The sequence below is a fragment of the Aspergillus fischeri genome, genomic scaffold (assembly GCF_000149645.3).
Source record: "Aspergillus fischeri NRRL 181 1099437636263 genomic scaffold, whole genome shotgun sequence".
NCBI classification, from domain to species: Eukaryota; Fungi; Ascomycota; class Eurotiomycetes; order Eurotiales; family Aspergillaceae; genus Aspergillus; species Aspergillus fischeri.
This window is the reverse complement of record NW_001509763.1, coordinates 510,542-529,297: the sequence shown is the minus strand read 5'-3', so window position 1 is coordinate 529,297 and position 18,756 is coordinate 510,542. Positions and strand designations below refer to the sequence as shown.

Below are 18,756 nucleotides of genomic sequence, written 5' to 3'. Positions count from 1 at the left end.
ATCCTACTGTATGAAACCATGAGAGTGAGGAATGTGACTGTGGCATATTGGTGGCCTCGAGGTGTCAGCCATCATCAGGAATGCCAGCCCCATTCCTGGCAGGAAGCTAGTGTAATGCTTCATTTGAGGATATTGATGTCGCATGATATGATAGACAGTAAAGTCAGAGTAAGCAACCTCTTGCTAGCATCAGTTGCATCAGTTGCAACAGTAGGAGTGTGGAGTGTGATATTATCAGGGGTGATGAATTAAATGTACCTGCAGAAAGATAAGCATGAAAAGATGAATAAACTAGAGTATAACCTCGATCGAATAAAGTTATATTGTTCCCCTCATTATCTATCCAGTAGTGCTGCTACTGTAGCAGTCACAAATCACTAGCAGCAGACTAGCAACCAACTAGCAATGAATTAGATATTCTTCATCGGATCAATGGAAGTTTACACCTTTATCATCCCGAGACTAATACTGGCATGTGTGTTTCGTGCCTGACCATCTGCCGTGATCATGCGCCACTTAATATGCACCGCTCTTACATACACCAGACAAAATATCTAGTGATCAAAGTCATGTCATCTCGCTTACTTTAGCTTTGCTTCACTCGGAAATTGCATGCGATGATACGACTCGAGCCATGTGCATAGCTGACCGGGGCAGGATCCCCCTTGCATGTAACATTCCCCGGGCCATGTGTAACAATTTATGTACCTCGTAGTCGGTACTCTGTACATGCTGCATGCAGTCATTGAATCGTAGTATTCTGGAAAGGCTATAGACTTTATCAACGAGATACAAGTGACAGTCACTTCAATCTAGCCTCGACAACCCCCACAGGGACTCCAGGTGCCCTCCACGTCTTGACCAGGTTCAACCCAGCCTGGTCCAACAGGTTCGCAAAGTTCTTCTCTGTCCGCTCGACACCCGCAAAGGTCATCATCGTATGGTCCATGTAAGCATTGGACATGGTCGCTCCCACCTCGGGCATGATGAACTCGACGATCAGGATGCGCGAGTGCTGCTCCATCGCCGCCGCCAGATTCACCAGGATCTGTCGGACCTCGTCATCAGGCCAGTCGTGGAACACTCGGCGGACGTAGTAGACCAAGGCACCTGTTCCATCAGTCACAGGCAGTTAAGAAAAGAGGGAACAGGGGCCGTACCCTTAACAGGCTGCGCCTGGAAAAAGTCATGCGCCATAGGCTCAATGCCATGCGATTCCAGCTCGCGCCCATTCTCCTCAATCACAATCGGCCGATCCTGCAGAATAAACCGGCCCTTGAGGCCCGGCTCCGTCTCCCGAATCTGTCGCAGGATATGCCCACGTCCACCACCGACATCCACGATCGTCACCCCGTCGTCGCGCGCCAGAGCCCCCAGCTCCTGCGTGAACGGGTACAGACCGTGCACGACGAGCGCCGAATCCTGCGCCATCATGGCGTCGTTGAGTCGGCTCAGCCGCTCGGGGAACTGCGAGATGTAGTCGAACATGGTCTGCCCGGTGCAATTGTGTACGTGGGTGTAGGGGTTGTCGGTCAGCGTCATGGTGTTCTTCCAGTTGTGCTTGGCCAGGAATTCGTGGTTACGGAGCATGGGCGGGCAGTACTCGTCGACCCTGTGAATCTCAGTATCTATCCCAAGTGAAATAAGAGGGTGCAGACGTACAACACCTTGAAGATGGCGTTCATTTGTGGCACCATGTAGATTTCGGAGAACGGGGTGTGGGCGTATTCCTCCTCGCCGGTTTCGCGGAAGGGGCCGAGGGGGGTTAGGGCGCGCATCAGTCGGACTTTCTCGTCAGCTTGCTTCTTTTTCTCTTTTTGGGGGTCACGGAAGAGAAATACCAATCATCTCCTTGTCCATTCCAGTCTTCGCGGATATCTCCTTGGCGGAGATGCTTTGTCCACCCGTGGGCATGGCATGGAAGACGCCGGCTTCGAGCAGGGTGCGGAGGGCACCCATGCTGGCCATCTATCTTCGTAAGTGTCTCATATACAAGGTGCAGGGCAGGGTATGTACGTTCTCGAAATTGGTAAAGAGCATATCGACGGGGCCACGGATGGTCTGCAGCAGGCGCGTGGCCTTGACCATCAAGTCGTAGCGGGCACAGTAATCATTGTCTGAGGTCTTGTATGTATTGGTGGCATTGACAACCTCGTCCAGATCTTTCTGGATGGCGTCGATGTTGTTCTCGATGCTGCCCATAATGAAATATGCAAGCTCAATCCCTGTCTTGCCTGCAGAATTTGTTACAGATCATCTGAGACAACCCGGTGCAGCGGGACTTCTTATAATATTGACGAGTATAAGCGGGGAATGGCTTCAGTTCTCCCTCGGCCAATCATCAGGGATGCTTCCGTCCCTAATGTGATGCATCACAATCGGCTCCTCCTTCTCCCCGCTGCTCTGTCTGTGCTCGACGCTGCGATGGGCTTCATTGGCCGGGGATGGCGCGCGGCGCACTTAGCTGCAGAATTAGATGAGTTTATTCTCCGCTGGGACACTTGCCTGGGACTCCCCGAGAGTTTCTTCAACCATGTCCCTGTTCTGATAGGAGGATATTCAATGATCAGCTGGTCCAAGCGAGATTTGACTCTGTCATATATTGCTTTGAACATATTGCTTTATGGCCGGAACGATCTATGTGAGCCGTCACATAGACTAATCTCCCTGATGGAGTAAAAGGGCCGTCGATGATGATCCTGCAGAGAAACTGGCATTTACTGGCTGCTGACAGACAGCGACAATAGCAGTATTACGGAGTATGTATGTTTAAAAAGCAATGCTATTGTAAAACAGCCACAACGCCATATCCACGCTACTTGCCTACGCCGTAGACAAAACGGGTCCAAGACTTGCACGTTGAATGCCCAATCCACTGTTAATTTCCACTGCTTCGTAGGCACTAGGTAAGGGAGACAATCGATATATATTGTCTCCCACTCAGTAAATCTACAGGTCACTGCACTTAGCCTACTGGGTTCATTCCGGATACTACCCAACCCGCCGGACCGGGTCCTCCGCGCAAACATTGTCTCCACAAAGTAGATACGTAGATAATGCAGGCAAGATCGGAGAACTAAGAATTGAGTCGCGGATGCGTTCCGAATTATCAATACTTCATATTGAGCCACTCACCTGGCTGGGATAGGCACTCGGTTATGGTTCGGCTGCAAGGGCAATGAATAGTGCCGCTGCACTCACAGGATCGCCATCGCGAGTAGCTCCTATGCCGTCAGGAGGAATAGGATTGTCACGCGCTTGAAGAAGCAAAACAACGTTGTCCGAGTGTCTTAGGATACGAAGATCGGCGTGAATCTGACAGCTCTCTCTATATCCGTTACAGGTGGATCGGTTAGCAGGAGCTAGACTAGGTATTCGTAGCAGTGGAGATATTAACAGTGGTCGATGCGTCTGAGATGTCGTCATATGGACTATGGATAGCTCCATAGGTCTAGTCAACAATTAAAACACAGAGACAAACATGAGATATATCACTTTCGGTCGATCGTACTTTGTCGAGCACAAAGGAGTCAAGGGGCTCAAGTCCAAGCATATAAACCGGAAAGCCTCCCGAATCAAGCTCCTCAGCCAGGCAAACCTACACATCGCAGCTTTATCCGTCTAATCTTGTCAATTCGTTGACGCAACCGCCATGGATCCAAGCAAGACGCCCGCCTTCCCTCCCCCACCGGGCGTGACGCCCAATTTCGAGAACCCAGACCGGTCCGATTATGACGTCTACTCGGTCAACATCGCGATGTGTCTGACAGCCACGTTTGTGCTTGGGCTGCGGATGTACACGCGAGGCGTAATCCTCCGGACGGTTGCTATTGACGATTGTATGTCCATGTTTCGCCGATGGTAAATGATGCTGACAGAGTAGGGTTCTGTATTGCGGCGCAGGTCTGCGCATGGATCTTTGCCATCCTCGGGTTTGCCAGTATGTTTTCTCCTTTATAGCATGACAAAATCTAACGAAGTAGACATCCAAAACGGCTACGGCGTGCACATCTGGGACTTGTACCTGGTCAAACTCAAGCCTTTTGAACAGGTACCTTGCTCAACTCCATACTCTCCAGAGCGCAGCTGACAAAAATAGAACGACCTGGCCGCAGAAGACATCTTCGCCCTCGGCATCTGGTTTGTGAAGACCTCCATCCTCCTCTTCTACCTCCGCCTCAACCCTGAGCGCCGCTTCCGCCAATGGACCTACGGCATCATGGCGTTCGTCTTCATCTACTCCCTCATCAGCATCCTTGTCTTCACCTGCGGCTGCATCCCCGTGACAGCCATGTGGGACATGGCGCAAATGGCCACAGCCAAGTGCGTCGACCAGCTGGCGTTCGTATACGCCAACGCGGCGTTCAACTTGCTCTCTGATTTGATGACGCTCATCCTGCCGATCAAGCTGTGCTGGTCGCTGCAGACAACGCTGAAGCAGAAGGTTCTGCTGTGCTTGGTGCTGGCGATGGGTTCCTTTGCGTGCGTGATTGCCATTGTGCGGATTGTGACGATGATGCCGTTTGTGCATTCGATGGATTTTACATGGTATAAGGTCACGCTGGCTAAGTGGGCGTATGTCTTTCCCCTTATTTTCCTTCCCGCTTTTTGGGCGGTATGCTAATGAACTGAAGAATGGTCGAAATCAACGTGGGCATCATCTGCGCCTGTCTACCCGTCCTCCGGCCACTGCTGCTACGCATCTTCCCCCGGTTAGCAGGAAGCAAGAACTCTGGCGCGGATAAGCACACCGACGATAGCTATACCCTGCACGAGGCCGGATCCAAGAAGAAGAAGGGCATCCGGAACTGGGATTACCTCACGACGGTGGGGGGGACGCAGAATCCTCGCGAGGACGACGTCGAGAGTGTCAATGTGCGGCCGAATGGGAAGAGCGAGAGCCAGGAGGGGATTATCTTGTCGACGGAGACGAAGATTACGTATCATTGATGTCTTGGCTTTTGGGCTGAGAGTAGTTCACTTCTGCAAAAGTTGGCTCTTGTATTCTAGTGAGAGTGTTTAATTTCTGCAGTGCGCTTGATTAGTTCATTCAGCTTCCATATAACTATAGCTACTTTCGACACACTTAAGAGGATCATGTCCCCCAGCTGACACGGATCTCATGAAACCTCCTCTTTGTAGGCCATCGCAACAATCAAGTTGCTGACAAATATATAGCGAAGGACAAGGTATATCGATGCAGCCTCTACTAGAAAGCCTTGATAGACTTTGCATAACGCTGAGCACCGCGGCTTAGCGCGCACCTAATGTCCATTGGGATGGCGTCACAGAGCTTGGGTGAAACCTGAACTTCCCGTTCCGCCATTGCTAGAAATTCCAGCCAGTGATGGGTATAGAAGCTCGCAGGGAGTCTAGTCCTACAGGTATTATATCAAAAATCTAGTTACAAGGCGCTATAGAATATAGTGGCAAGTCTAGCTATGGTGGTTCAACCAACAACTGGCCGAGACCTTATTCTTTCAGTAAGCGAAATCCTAATCACATGGAGAGGTACCATATCTCCCTAGGACGAAAGGTTACCTAGGTCTAAACCTTCAATTGCATGGTTTAACTTCCCGAACAGGGATGTGAAGGAGGAGTCAGGACAATTGTGGCAGTTGCTGGAACCATAGCTTGGATAGCCCCCAGTATAAGTCATTCCACCGAGGTGATGCGAACGACGATATCTTCCGCACGAGGGATGTATAATTCAAGTTTGGGAAACGAGCCACAGGCGTTGACGAAAGCAGATCATTTGAGTGCATCTCCTTGGAAAGAGCTCCATACATGATTGAGCTGCACTCAAAGCCACACCCCCGAGTGCCGCTTAGGAGAGCCTCGCGTGTCTCATGAAGGACCTGGATCAAGTTATTGACAGCTTCCTGTCTGCGGTCATTCATTGCGTCTGCGTTCCATTAGTGACTGAGCACATTTGGAGTTCGTCGAGCCTTACTTATGACTTTATCAGGTATCGGAAGCCCCAGACCGTTGTTAATCCAACCATTACTCCGTGACATGGCAGTCGATGTTACCTGTTTGAACTGGTTTGGGAGTTTGAAAAACCAGGAGATCCATAACCACTGAAATAAATCTCGAGAATATGTCGAGGGGATCCTTTCTTCCAGAGCGTCGATCCAGATAGTCATCCAAACGCACATGGCTTCCTTACAGTCATAGTAGTCGGCTAGGACAGTCACCTTAGCAAGCATCTCAAGAGTCAACGTTCGCGGTATACGGTAGTGTTGGCTATAAATAGCACAGAGTAGGATCAAGAGCGCTTTGATGTCCCAGCTCTCTACAGTAATCTCGACTGAGCCTTTTTGCAGATAAGCAACACTTTCCTTCCAGCCGCCAGTGAGTATTTTCTTGAAAACTGAAGAGGCAAGCATTAAATGCTTTGCAGAGACTTGGATGCGGAAGCAACTCTCGTCCTGCGTTTCACGTCCGATTTCGATTGGATCTTCAGCAGGTTGCTCTTCGGCAGGTTGTCCTTCGGCAGGCGCTGGGGCGGACTGTTCTACTGGCAGTGGAGTGGGCTCAAAAGAAGTCCAAAAGGCGCTACATAAATTCTTCTTCTTTTTTCTTTTCTTAGACTGCATTGAATTTGCCATATGGTTCGGCGAAGTTTCAGTTTTCTCTGTAGGATCCTGCACAGAATCGCCAATGCTGGCAACCATATCTTCATCTGGTTCCGCAAAAGGAGAATCTGCATTGCGCAATATTATCACCACTTCGCCATGTGGATCAATGATATGAGTTACTCGATCCATAGTGGCTAGAAATAAACTAGAACATGAAGGTCTTTGCCGGGGAAAGAGAAAGGGAGAAGAATCAAGGCAGAGAATCGTGGACGATGCACCTGGGAGTTCGAAGTGGCCCTTGGCTTGGGGTCTTGATATATTCCCTGTCTTACAGCAGGGTAAATGCGTGGCTGCCCCTGATTGGAGCCCGCATATAGTACGTAGACTTTGACGTGCCTTTGACGTTTTTGACTCCAAAAACCTCCCTGCCACATTGCCGCCGTTTGCCTGTCATGGTCTTGATTCAACAACCCTTTTATTAGGACAGTACAGAGTTCGTAGTCCTGTAATACTGTACTCACTATGGCTGACCTGATCACTATAAGCCACACAGTTTAAATGGATTTCCGGTACTCATACTGAGGAAGCTTTCGGATTTGGTTGTCATCGGCAGAATTGTCAAATAGAGCAGAGCGGACTTGAGATTCAGAAGGATTATAGCAACTCACATATACTAACCGTTACAGTATCTTGTTCATCTGCCAAATAACATGCCAACGCTGGAATAGTACGTAGTGGACATGGGCAGCTAACAGCTTAACCGCTGTCTTGGAAGGCTGCCGCCACCGCACACGTCTTCAGGACCGACTCTGTGGCGTCCAGGGGAAGTTACATAAGATTCGGAAGCGGCTTTTGTATGGGTAAGCATAATAAGTTAAGGAAGTTCAAGGTTAGGTGTTAAGGGCTGGAACCAGCCTGTGGGTAAGCTCAATAAAGGTCACTCTCGACGGAGCCTTCTTAAGAAGCGATAGCTATTTTATGTTCAGTAGCACGAGATGCGTTACTAGTTTGACTGTAGCTGGAGAACTTGGTATGGTATTGCATCAAATGGATATAATCTGCTAAGCCTCAACCCGCTCAACATGCGCATTTGCACCTCCACCCTTAACAGCAACCGCCTTGTCAGCATGCACATCCAACCCCATCTGTCTCATAGCATTAACCCCAGAAAGCGCATCCGGCCCGTCGAAAATCTCGGCCACCTCCTCCAACCCCTTGCCCTTGGTCTCCGGGAAGAAGAAAAAGATCAACACAAAGTGCACGCAAATCACACAGCACCAGACGATATAATACCGCCACGAAATCGCATCCATCGCCACGGGGTTCGCAAACGAGTTGTAGATTCCCGCTAGGTTGCCTGTCAGCTGGTACATCATGCTCGCCTTCGCGCGCAGCGAGTACGGCACGACTTCCATGATGTACGTCGGCGCGACGGGCGAACACGCATGGTACGCTGCGCTGAACATGAAGATCATGACTAGCACGCCCGCCGCATATCCCTTATTCTTGAAGTTGTGTTCTTCGTTCAGCGCCGAGCAGACAGTCCAGATGACGTAGGAGACGCCCATCCCGCCCATCCCGCAGAGGAAGAGCCTGCGGCGACCTGCGCGGTCGACTAGCGTCGCGAAGAAGGCAGCCGTCAGGAACGACCAGACGGATAGGCAGGCGTTGATGATGAGCTGGGTGTGTGGGTTCGTCATGTTGATGGTGTTGAGGACTTTGGAGAGGTAGTACGAGGTAAGCCCGTTGCCGGCCCACTGTAGCATTGCAGGGATATAGAGCGCCAAAAACAGGCGGTGCTTGTTCCCCCGGGTAGCCACCCACTCGGTCCAGCGGGAGGCGCGCTGCATCTTCTCCATTTCCAGCGTGGCGGTGATTTCGGCCATTTCGAAGCGGACGAGGCGGGAGGAGGCGTCCCCGTCGGCGTGGTATTTGGCCAGCATGGCAAGGGCTTCTTCGCGGCGGCCGTTGTAGATGAGCCAGCGGGGGGATTCCGGGGCGAAGAGGCTGAGCACGGCTTGGATGAGGGAGAAGAAGCATTGTAGGAGGCTGGGGATGCGCCAGCTCCAGCTGGAGTCGGTCATTTTGAAGGTGCCGTAGGTGATCCAGGCGGCGATGAGGGAGCCCAGTGACCAGGTGGTTAGATAGAAGGAGACGAGCTTGCCTCGCTGGGAGGGGTAGGCGACTTCGGTCAGGAGAGGCGGGGCGGCTGTAGCGACGATGCCCAGCCCGAAGCCGACGAAGAATCGCGAGACCACGAACATGCCGTAGTTGACGGCTGCGGCTTGGATGATCGAGCCCAGGATGATGATGAGCGAGCCACCGCAGATGGGGTATCGGCGGCCGAAGCGCTCACAGAGCTGCGAGGAGATGAGCACGGAGATCAGCGTGCCACCGGTTGGACCAAAGGACATGGCGCCGAGACGTGTGCCTGTTGGTTTGCCAAAGTATTTGTTCCATTGGGGCAGGGCCTGCATGCCATTGAGCATGCTGCTGTCGTATCCGGAGGCGATTTGCGTGAGCAGGGCACACAGCAGGAGGGTGTTGAGTTTGAGGAGGGTCCAATCCCTGTAGAAGGGAGGGCGTTTGGGAGTGACATCTTTGAGAGTGAGGCCTTCAAAGTTGTCCTCTCCTTGTCTATCCTGTCGATCTTGGGGAGTCATCTTGTCGGTCTGGCTGACTGCTGGTGGATTGCTGGTCCACGGACAGTAAGAGCTTTATGGGTTTATGTACCCACCTGATGCGGAGAAAATCTGGGGAACATCGGGCCAATTCTGGAATCAATCGTCCGATGACCGTCGATCTTTTCTGGGGTTTCTGATGGCTTCGGGGCGGGCGAATGTGCTCGGGCATGATTCCTCCGAGCGACGATATAGTGGCATTGATAAGCGTCATAAGCATCAGAAGCACCCGCAGAGTAGCTTCTATCCTACATTTCTTACCCTGACAAGCTGCAAAATGACTGTAGACATAGCTAACCACCAAATCCAGTCCAATGGATTCCCTCTAGAGAAAATCTTCTCGGAAAGTGTGCTGGCCAAGATCCTCCGAGTGGCCGTCGAGGCATTAAACAATAATGTACCATCACCCGCCAGAAGATCATTCGAATACAATACTGACTGATACTGGCATTCAGGACCCTCCAACCGCCTATCCTGAATTCGTTCCTCAGAAAGGCCCCTCGACTGGCCGCTACATTCTCCGCGAATCCTCCTTCTGGACCTGCGGCTTCTTCCCAGGACTCTTGTACGTCCTCCTTGAACGAGCCATCCGATACCCCTCGACCTTTCCATACCTCGGACACCCTCACAGCCTCGACCCAGCCAGCCTGCGCGACCACCTCCTCACGCTCTGCACCAAATGGACCGCCCCCATTTACCCCATGTCCCTCCGAACAGACACCCACGACCTAGGCTTCATCCTGGCCCCCTCCCTCCGCCGCTCCTGGGAACTCACCTCCAATCCCAACAGTCTGCGCGCTCTACTAACAGGCGCCCAAAGCCTCGCCTCGCGCTTCGTCCCCTCCACTGGCGCAATCCGCAGCTGGGATGCCCTCCGCCAGTCGGACGTGGACATCACTTCCCTAGAGACTGACTGCCTCGTCATCATCGACAGCATGATGAACCTCGATCTTCTCTACTATGCTGCTGCGCATCTGGGTTCGGAGCTTGCGGCTATTGCGACCGCGCACGCGAAAACACTCATCAACTCCCATCTCCGCCGGGAAACTATAGCTGGAAAGGAGAAAGGGGGATACTCCACCATCCACGTCGTCAATTTTGACCCCTCGACGGGTGCGATCAAGGAGCGCCGCACCGCGCAGGGGTTCGCAGCGGACTCGACGTGGGCGCGCGGCCAGGCGTGGGCGATTACCGGGTATGCGCAGACGTACGCCTGGACAAGGGACAGGCAGTTCCTTGATGTTGCTGTTGGGCTGGCAGAGTACTTCCTAGCGAGACTGGAGGGCGCGCCGCCTTGCGTGGAGAAGAGGGTGGATGGAAAGATGGTTGGGAGGTACGTGCCGCTGTGGGACTTTGATGCTCCTGTCGACGAGGCGAGTCCGTTACGGGATTCCTCTGCTGGTGTGATTGCCGCGAATGGGATGTTGTTGCTCTCGCAGGCGTTGGTTGGTGAGGACGACGGGCTGGCGTGGCGGTTTAGACAGGCCGCGATGAGGATTGCGAGTGAGACGGTGGAGTTTTCGTATTCGAGGGAGGAGGCGAGACTTGTGGAGGGAGGAACGGAAGTGGAGGATGTGTCTGGGACACGGTTTGATGCGATTCTGCGCAATGCGACGGCGAACCATAATGCGAAGGATCTGGATCGGTATAGTGACCATGGGCTTGTGTATGCGGATTACTATCTGCTGGAGTTTGGGAATCAGTTGTTGAAGCTGGGATTGATATAGAATGCTGCTATAGAATGGTTTCTCGTATGATATAAATGATTATGTATTTCAGATAGCTACTCCAGCATGATACTATTGGCCTCCCGTGGATAATCCATCCATCTCTCCCGTAGACTCCTCTGACTCTGGTCCTGTGTAGTCGCAACAGCAAAGACAGCCGTCACCAGGACCGCCTCCTGACGGTCACCGTCCAACAGCCCATGTCTCACGACAGGAATCAATGTCCGCTGCGCCATGAGATTCGTATTCGAGTCCGGCTTCAGCGCCTCATGCTCCGTCCTTGCCATAGTAGCTACCCCTCGAAGACCACTTGCCCCAGCCGCAGACAGGATAAGCACACTATCTTCAGAAACATGCACCCCTTCACCTACCCCAATATCCTTATCCAACCAATCCTCCCCATCAAGTGCAGGAAGAATGCGCCCCCGACCAGGCGTCTTCACATTCCCCCTCGGCACCCGCTCAATCGCAAACCCCCCTTCCACCGCATACAACCTCTCCAGATTCCGGCCCCGGATCCGATGAATCCTAACATGCCAATCCGGCCACCGGTCCGTCGGTGGGACCAGCGTAGTCCTGACCGTGACCTCCCCATCCACCCACGGCCTCCACTCGACCTCCGCCACGGGGACTTTGTCATTCTGCCCCTGTATGACCGCAGCCCCAAACCTCACAGGCGAGCACTTCCACTTCACAGCCCAAGACGCGCACCCATCCCGGCTCAGCGCAAGGGTACTATCTGGCGCGAGCTGCTGGATCAGTGGTCCCGTAGGCACGCTAAACGCAAACGCAGACGAGTACGCGAACTTGCAGTATTTTGCCTGCGAGGCTTTCATCGGCCAGGCGACGAATTGGGCGGGGTTGAGGAGAAAGTGGTGGCCTCCAGATGGGTGGTTGCAGAGGAGCTGTTGCGGTGCAGATACAATTTCCACTGGTGTTTGGATAGACGGGTAGGCTGGTTCTGGGGTGCTCCAGAAGGGATGCAAGTCCGGTAGGAGGAGCACGATGAGGGATTTGAGGCTCCAGTAGACTGATTGGGGGGAGTTGTAGTCTTCGGCCATGTACATGTTGCTGCATTTGTTAGTGACATTTGGGAGTTATGGGGGAGGGAGACGTACGGATACAAGTAGCCGATGTTCATTGTCCCATCGGCATAGAACATATCGGTTGAGTGACCAGCCCACCAGCGTAAATGTCTCAGAAGGAAGCCTTTGACTGCGCCGAGGGAGGCCAGTGGGTCTGGCATGTCAGGGATGTCGGCGACAGCCAGTGCAGCAAAGAACGCTCCGCACGCAAAGCGATACGTCAGGGAGCGTCCAAACGGGATTGCACCTCCTACTCAAGTCAGCTTAACTCTTCACATCTATCCAGATATAACCAGACGTACCGTCCTTGTCAAAATACCGCCAGAAACTGCCCCCAAACTCCCTCGCCTGGGCGCGATATCTCTCCGCCCGCTCAGGGTCCAAATGACTCGCAAACTTGACAAAAAGCAACTGACTAAACTGGATCGCAAAACTCCCAGAATAGTAATCCGCTTGTCTTCCACAGCCAATCGCATCCCATCGCCCGGTGCGCATCCCCTCCTCCCTTTCCCTTACCTCTTCTTCCGGGGATAACCACGGCCCATCACCCGACCACCCACCCCCAATATAAAACCCATCCAGCACCTCAAAATCAGCATCCATTTCTGGTCGGATCTCATCATATGGGACGCCCGCTACAAGCACAAGCGCTAGGTTAACAAACACGCGGAACCACCGCCAATTGTTAACCGGCATGTCCTTCCCGTGCATGCCACGCAGCCACGCAACGATGTTTTTCTGGGTAGTCTCATCCTGGCTGTGAAAGAAGGCGTCCGGCGCGAAAAGTAGCGCGCAGGCGAGGACCTCTGCTTCAACCATGCGCTGGTCGCCATTGGCGATGGTGCCCCAGTATTCTGGATGGGAAGGGTCTGTGCCGGCGCGGATGCCATTGATCCAGGGTTGAGTGACATTCTTTATAGATTCGACGGTGGCGGGGTCAGAGGTGAATTGCAAGGAATGAAGGAGGGTAGCGATTACCCAGAGTGGACGGGCGAATCCCTCGAGTAAGGCGGCGCCATCGTCGAAGTGGGCACCTGTTGAGATGGGGAGGCGGATGAAGGCGTGTGCGGGGGAGAAGTGGGCGTGCAGAGGGCGGACGAGGGCGAGGGCGGCGTGGATGAGATCGTTGCGGATGCGGAGGGAGTTGTTGCTGAAGTTGGAGAGGGGTGGCATCTTTGTCTTGTCTTGTAGAGTCTAGGTTTGAGGATTATATCTTTTTTAAATGATCATTCTTTTGTTAAGATGCGGAGATGAGGGGTGTATATCTATCGGGGCTCGGGGTAAGTCTCGGAGATGCCTAGTGACTAGTCAAGTACTATAGGCTACATCTGATGCGAAATACGCATTGTTTAAACTGATGATCCGGTCCATCTCCGAGTACTGTTGATCTAACAGGATGGAGGTCACCGTCGTCAATTCATCCGGGCTGCCTGTGTTGTAGCTCATCCTCGCCGGACTAGACTGCAGCATTGGCGGTAGGTCGGGAGGAAAGGCGACCTGGGACAATCCGGTTGTGCTTTCGGGTGCTGGTACTGCTGCCGGTGCTGTTTTCTGGCTATCTCCCGTCCATTCAATCTCGTTGGAGTATCCCAGGACATCCAGCTTAAAGTTCTCGTCGCTTTGACACGCCCGGTGGATGGCGTTGAGTTGGCCAAAATACCGGGCCGCTGAGTTCTGACGACTGGTCTGTACACGGCCAGACCAGCGTGTGGCCATGGCATCGAGGCATTTCATCAGTGTCCAGTAATCTGGCGACAAGGGCGTGCCATAATACCGCCAGTGCACTACTCCAGGGTCCGCTGTTAGTAGTTCACGTAATGTTCACAGGAAGGAAACCCACCAAGTAAAACCCTGGCACTGACAAACACACAAAATGCAAACTGACTATCCACGACCCCCTCCCTCGGACAATTCCCCAGATACTTCTCCGTGATATTCGCCGTCTCGGCCGCCGCCGCCTCGCACGTCTCCGCGCTGCTCAGGGTCGGCAACTTCACCACCTCCAACCAATCCGGCGGCGGATACGCAATCCGCTGATGCAGCAGGATCATCGACGTGTTGTGCGTGATATGCGCCAGCGTCAGATTTGGATCCATCGTCACGACCGTCGGCTGCCGCGAGATATTCGTGTCCTTCCATTTCTGCGGGAGGAACATCTTCCAGCTGACCAGGCGGAGATCCAGCTCCTTGAACCGCATCAGCCAGCTTCCCATCTCCTGGCGGTCGCGGTGGTTAATTCGTTGCTGGAGGAAGAAGGTCGTTACTCGGCTTAACGACTCGGTGGCCTCGACGCGGTAGGCGAAGGCGCCTACGGTTGACATGTCGACTTGCGCGGTGGGCGACGGTTTGTCTGTAGGTAGGAAGGCGATTAGGGTGCCGATCTTACCAGCGGAGCGGTCCCAGATGCCGAAGAAGGGGGTTGTAACGGGTTCTTCGTTGTGCCAGAGGCCCCCGTCTGCGGGGAGACGGCGGTGGACGTCGTTGGAGGTGAGGCTCGTGTTCCACCTGTATTCTCAGCTGCATTCTATACATCCGGCATCTGGCAGACATACCCTGTAGTCACGGAGCAAAATCTGTGATGTTAGTGTTGGTGAAACAGAGAAGATGAGGACATACCTATCCAAGTTGAAAACAGTCCAAAAAACACGCCGTCGTTCTTCCTCCTCTACCCAGTCTGCAGCTACCGGAAGGGAAGGTCGAGGCTGCAAGACTCGTCCTGTATCGTGGTTCTCGGACTCCACGCTCAATTGGAGGTACTCCACCGTTCTCGTCAAGGAACCGACGATCGGCCACGCTCGAGAAACTCTCCCGGATCCAATCTAAACAGTCAGTTTCCGAAAGTAGTGTAGGGAATGAATGAATGAATCATACATCCTCAAAGCAGATAATAATCAAGGCCTGCAAGTTCTCCACGTAGAGGTCATCCATTGCTGTCAGGACAACAATCTTCCGGGATCGTTCACACACGGCTTCGATATCTTTGAGATCTGCCGGAAGCACAGATTGGTCGACATGCTTGAGCATCGCAACCACCATCGAATGCAGAACGACCTCCAGACGAGAGCTGTCAGCGCCCCTCAGCCGCCGTCGGAATCTCTTTTCGTGGAAGATCGGGATCCATGGCTGTACAAGCGCGAAGTATGAGTCAACCACGGCCTCTAACACGGCTGGTGGAGGTAGACTCGACGAAAGATCGGAGAACTCATCCGGTCCAATCAGGGTATCATTGACCCGTCTCCGTTTATTGCATGGTGAACGTGGTACATCAGGCACCAGGTCCTCGCATGGCCGTTTATGGGTATGAGGCTGCTGCAGTTGCCCGAGGAGCATCTCCATACCCTCTCGTAGCGCAGTAGCCACCGCAGTGCTATCAGATACCAGCCTATGCTCTTGTGGTCGTTCCTGATGGAACACCGCATCCTCGAGCGCCTCTACTGCCGTCAGATGGGACCTGCAAGTCAAGAAATTACCTACCAACCCGTCTCCTCAGTGCCTCGACAGCTCCAGCCTTGAGACCCGGTTTCTCTCTTTCCCCATCATACTCACACGTCGTCCCTATACCCCTTAGCACGTGAGCTTCCAAGCAGCCTAGGGACAAGGGAAGTACCAATTCTCCGGCAATGCGCGCAGAGCGGGACTTCGCGCGAGCAGCGGAGTTTCCTCTTTCGACAAGCGCGACAGGCAGGACGATCCTCTTGCACTGATACCTCGGCTTCCATTCTGTTGCTGCTTTCGGTGTCTGTTTCAGTAATCTTGCCCTAGAGTCCACAGTCCGGACGAGGGGTAGGCTAAATACCCCGTTGTCCGGTGGAGATGGGCCGGCTTCCGTCCGAGTTCCCCGACAGAAGGCTAATTCGTTGCGTTTGGCTCCTGTGGGGTGTCTCCGCGCGGGGTAATAAGCCTCGAATGGGAGAGTCTAATTCAATTCTTGAGAGGCCTTTGCGCTATGGGCAGTCTCGGCGGTTTAGCTGTTGTGGGCACGTCCAGGAGAGGGACTCCGTATGCCCAAAGAAGTGCGTATGGAGATCAGTTGTAAATTGAAGTTATTGGTTGATATGTGCCAACTTATTAACCAAGTAATTATCAATGACGCAACTGATATAATGGAGGTATCAAGATATCAAAGCTTTCATGGAGTACTCGGACATATCCCCGACTATGAAGACCAGCATAATTAACTCCATCACCTGTTCTCTTCAGTAGACGGAGTTGAACTTTACCGTTGTGTTCTGCTTTGTTTATTTGACGCCTGTGACACTCCTTGTGTCTATTTACTGTTAGTCGGGTCATGACCTGCAAGGCATGCGTTAATCAGTCATAAACTGACTAGAGATTGCCGAAGTTGATAGATGTGCGCTTTGGATGCGAAGAGCGGCAGCTGTCTGCACAACACTCGCACGTTTATCAGGTCATAGATCTTGCGATCTGGTGACAGTGTCTTGGGATCAAAGAGTCTGGAAATAGTTTGTGGGATATCGAAGTGACACATATGTCCAGTTAACAGACTGTGACCGTCCCGACATGATCATCCGAGATAATAGTCGTTCAAGCTACCGCCGATATCTGAGGCTCCATACCGCTGCCTATGTTTGAATGGAGACTACTGGCGTCCACACTGCTCCTACCAGCTTCTGCCATGCATAGCAGAAGCTGGGTCCTACTTCGAGGCAAGAAATCCCTACTCCCTTCTGAGGACTGCAATGTTGCCTATACCTTGAGCATGTCTTATTCCCCAATTTAATTTGTCGTACTGATACATATTAGTGGTGGAACATGTATAGTCCCGCCTATCCTTGATGGCGGCGTTCAGCCTACCTGTTCGGCATTCTGAGCTTTCGCGGCAGATAATCTAGTCGGCAGAAATATCATACGATTGAGACGAATTCCACAATTATCTTCCGCTCGAGGTCTGTCCACGTTAGCGTTGTCAATGTAGGTGAAGTAGGCTGATAGCACAAAATTATTGCTGCGTGATGTCAGCGTCATAGGCTCATAGCATCACATAACGATCAGCCCACCATTGCCTGATCACCATGCCCCATACCCCTGACACGTTATAACCATACACACGCCCCAAAACAACCTTCCGAACTCTATTCAGCGAAAAAGAAGAAATGGCAACTCCACCACCGGTAATAATTGTCGGCTCCGGCCTAGCCGGCCTCTCCGCCGCCAGCACCCTCATCTCGCACCACATCCCGGTCCAGATGCTCGACCGCGCCCCCAAACCAGGCGGCAATTCCATTAAAGCTTCTTCAGGAATCAACGGCGCCGGAACAAGATTCCAAGACTGCGACGACAACGCAGATATCTTCTTCCAGGACACGCTCAGGTCCGCCGGCGAGGCATTCACCCAGGCAAGTAGCGACGAGCGCGTCCGGCGGGAGAAGCTGATTTCCACGCTTGCGTCTCGCTCCGCGGACGCGGTGCACTGGCTCGTTGACGAGAAGGGCGTGGACCTGAGTAGAGTCGCGCCGTTGGGGGGACATAGCTTCCCGCGAACGCATCGGGGGGCGGGGCGGGATCCGCCTGGCTTTTCGATCGTGGGGTCGTTGCTTCGGGAGTTGAAGACGGAGGAGCTGTTTACCTTGCGGAGCGGGGCGAGGGTTACGCGGGTGGTAAAGGAGGGGGAGTGCGTTAAGGGGGTGGAGTATGTTACTGTCGAGGGGGGGACACAGAATCACACGGTCAATGGACCAGTTATCTTCGCTACGGGCGGGTTTGCGGGCGATTCCAGAGGTATGCTGGCGCGGTATCGGCCTGATCTGGCCAATTTCCCGTCGACGAATGAGGCGAGGGAAGGCACGCAGCCGATTCTCGAGGCGGTGGGTGCCTCGTTGGTGGATATGGACTGCGTGCAGGTTCATCCGACTGGGTTTGTGGACCCCAAGGATCCGGCTGCGTTGGTCAAGATCCTGGCGGCTGAGATGCTCCGCGGTGAGGGTGGAATTCTGCTCAATAGCGATGGAAGCCGGTTCGTGAATGAGCTGGAGACCCGCCAGCATGTCGTTGATGCCATTGTGCAGTCGACCTCTCGGATGGAGACGTCTACGCGCCAGTGGGATGTGACGCTAGTACTTGATGAGAGTTCCGCAGCGGCAGCTGGCTCCCATATGGACTTTTACGTCGGGAAGGGACTCATGCAGAAAGTGACTGTCGGTGAGCTTGACCTACCGGCGATGAAGACCCTCCAGGAGTATGGCGATGTTGTGTCCGGCCTGAAAAAGGATCCATTCGGCCGTAAGTCATTTGGCCATTGGAAATTGACTGAAGTTATGCCGGAGTACGAGGTTTATGTCGGACAGGTGACGCCCGTCATTCATTTCACGATGGGAGGGGTGGTGATAGATGAGCATAGCAGGGTCATAGGAGCAGAAGGGACCCCGATAGAAGGCCTTTGGGCTGCAGGGGAGGTGACCGGTGGTGTCCACGGCCAGAACCGTCTGGGAGGGTCGTCTCTTCTGGAGTGCGTGATTTTTGGACGTATTGCAGGGAATGAGGCGGCAGCATGGCACAAGGAACACTATCCGGCAGCTCCTCCCTTGAGTGATGATACAAGGAGCCGAGCATTGTCTGCCCAGGGTAACGCATGATCACGCTGCTTCAGCGAAATCGCTGACTGGATTCTTGCTTTCCTGGCCTCCTGATCATTGGCCTCATGCCAAATCCTCGACCGATGGAT

General features: G+C 53.2%; 8 protein-coding genes across 8 annotated transcripts, besides 1 other annotated feature; 3 read left to right on the top strand and 5 right to left on the bottom strand.

The window, feature by feature from the left end:
• Window positions 1–802: 802 nt before the first annotated feature.
• NFIA_026250 (O-methyltransferase) lies at window positions 803–2,202 on the bottom strand (the record flags this gene model as incomplete). Its single annotated transcript, XM_001261447.1, has 5 exons — window positions 803–1,110; window positions 1,161–1,612; window positions 1,663–1,786; window positions 1,842–1,968; window positions 2,017–2,202. 5 exons carry the CDS (start codon window positions 2,200–2,202, stop codon window positions 803–805), a joined length of 1,197 nt encoding a protein of 398 aa, XP_001261448.1.
• A 1,450-nt stretch (window positions 2,203–3,652) lies between these two features.
• Window positions 3,653–4,950, top strand: NFIA_026240 (putative integral membrane protein (Pth11); the record flags this gene model as incomplete). Its single annotated transcript, XM_001261446.1, has 4 exons — window positions 3,653–3,839; window positions 3,984–4,051; window positions 4,100–4,575; window positions 4,635–4,950. The coding sequence occupies 4 exons, from the start codon at window positions 3,653–3,655 to the stop codon at window positions 4,948–4,950; spliced, it is 1,047 nt and encodes a 348-aa protein (XP_001261447.1).
• Window positions 4,951–5,915: 965 nt separating this feature from the next.
• On the bottom strand, window positions 5,916–6,770 carry NFIA_026230 (BTB/POZ domain-containing protein; the record flags this gene model as incomplete). The annotated part of the gene is made up of 1 exon (XM_001261445.1): window positions 5,916–6,770. The coding sequence occupies one exon, from the start codon at window positions 6,768–6,770 to the stop codon at window positions 5,916–5,918; it is 855 nt and encodes a 284-aa protein (XP_001261446.1).
• Window positions 6,461–6,500: a microsatellite.
• An 872-nt stretch (window positions 6,771–7,642) lies between the features above and the next one.
• On the bottom strand, window positions 7,643–9,244 carry NFIA_026220 (hexose transporter protein; the record flags this gene model as incomplete). Its single annotated transcript, XM_001261444.1, has 1 exon — window positions 7,643–9,244. One exon carries the CDS (start codon window positions 9,242–9,244, stop codon window positions 7,643–7,645), a length of 1,602 nt encoding a protein of 533 aa, XP_001261445.1.
• Window positions 9,245–9,308: 64 nt separating this feature from the next.
• NFIA_026210 (glycoside hydrolase family 88 protein) lies at window positions 9,309–10,989 on the top strand (the record flags this gene model as incomplete). The annotated part of the gene is made up of 3 exons (XM_001261443.1): window positions 9,309–9,498; window positions 9,556–9,659; window positions 9,718–10,989. The coding sequence occupies 3 exons, from the start codon at window positions 9,309–9,311 to the stop codon at window positions 10,987–10,989; spliced, it is 1,566 nt and encodes a 521-aa protein (XP_001261444.1).
• A 56-nt stretch (window positions 10,990–11,045) lies between these two features.
• NFIA_026200 (glycoside hydrolase family 154 protein) lies at window positions 11,046–13,247 on the bottom strand (the record flags this gene model as incomplete). Its single annotated transcript, XM_001261442.1, has 3 exons — window positions 11,046–12,060; window positions 12,108–12,324; window positions 12,377–13,247. 3 exons carry the CDS (start codon window positions 13,245–13,247, stop codon window positions 11,046–11,048), a joined length of 2,103 nt encoding a protein of 700 aa, XP_001261443.1.
• A 135-nt stretch (window positions 13,248–13,382) lies between these two features.
• Window positions 13,383–15,410, bottom strand: NFIA_026190 (fungal specific transcription factor domain-containing protein; the record flags this gene model as incomplete). Its single annotated transcript, XM_001261441.1, has 4 exons — window positions 13,383–13,873; window positions 13,915–14,579; window positions 14,691–14,893; window positions 14,946–15,410. 4 exons carry the CDS (start codon window positions 15,408–15,410, stop codon window positions 13,383–13,385), a joined length of 1,824 nt encoding a protein of 607 aa, XP_001261442.1.
• Window positions 15,411–17,188: 1,778 nt separating this feature from the next.
• Window positions 17,189–18,667, top strand: frdA (putative FAD dependent oxidoreductase; the record flags this gene model as incomplete). The annotated part of the gene is made up of 1 exon (XM_001261440.1): window positions 17,189–18,667. The coding sequence occupies one exon, from the start codon at window positions 17,189–17,191 to the stop codon at window positions 18,665–18,667; it is 1,479 nt and encodes a 492-aa protein (XP_001261441.1).
• Window positions 18,668–18,756: the final 89 nt, after the last annotated feature.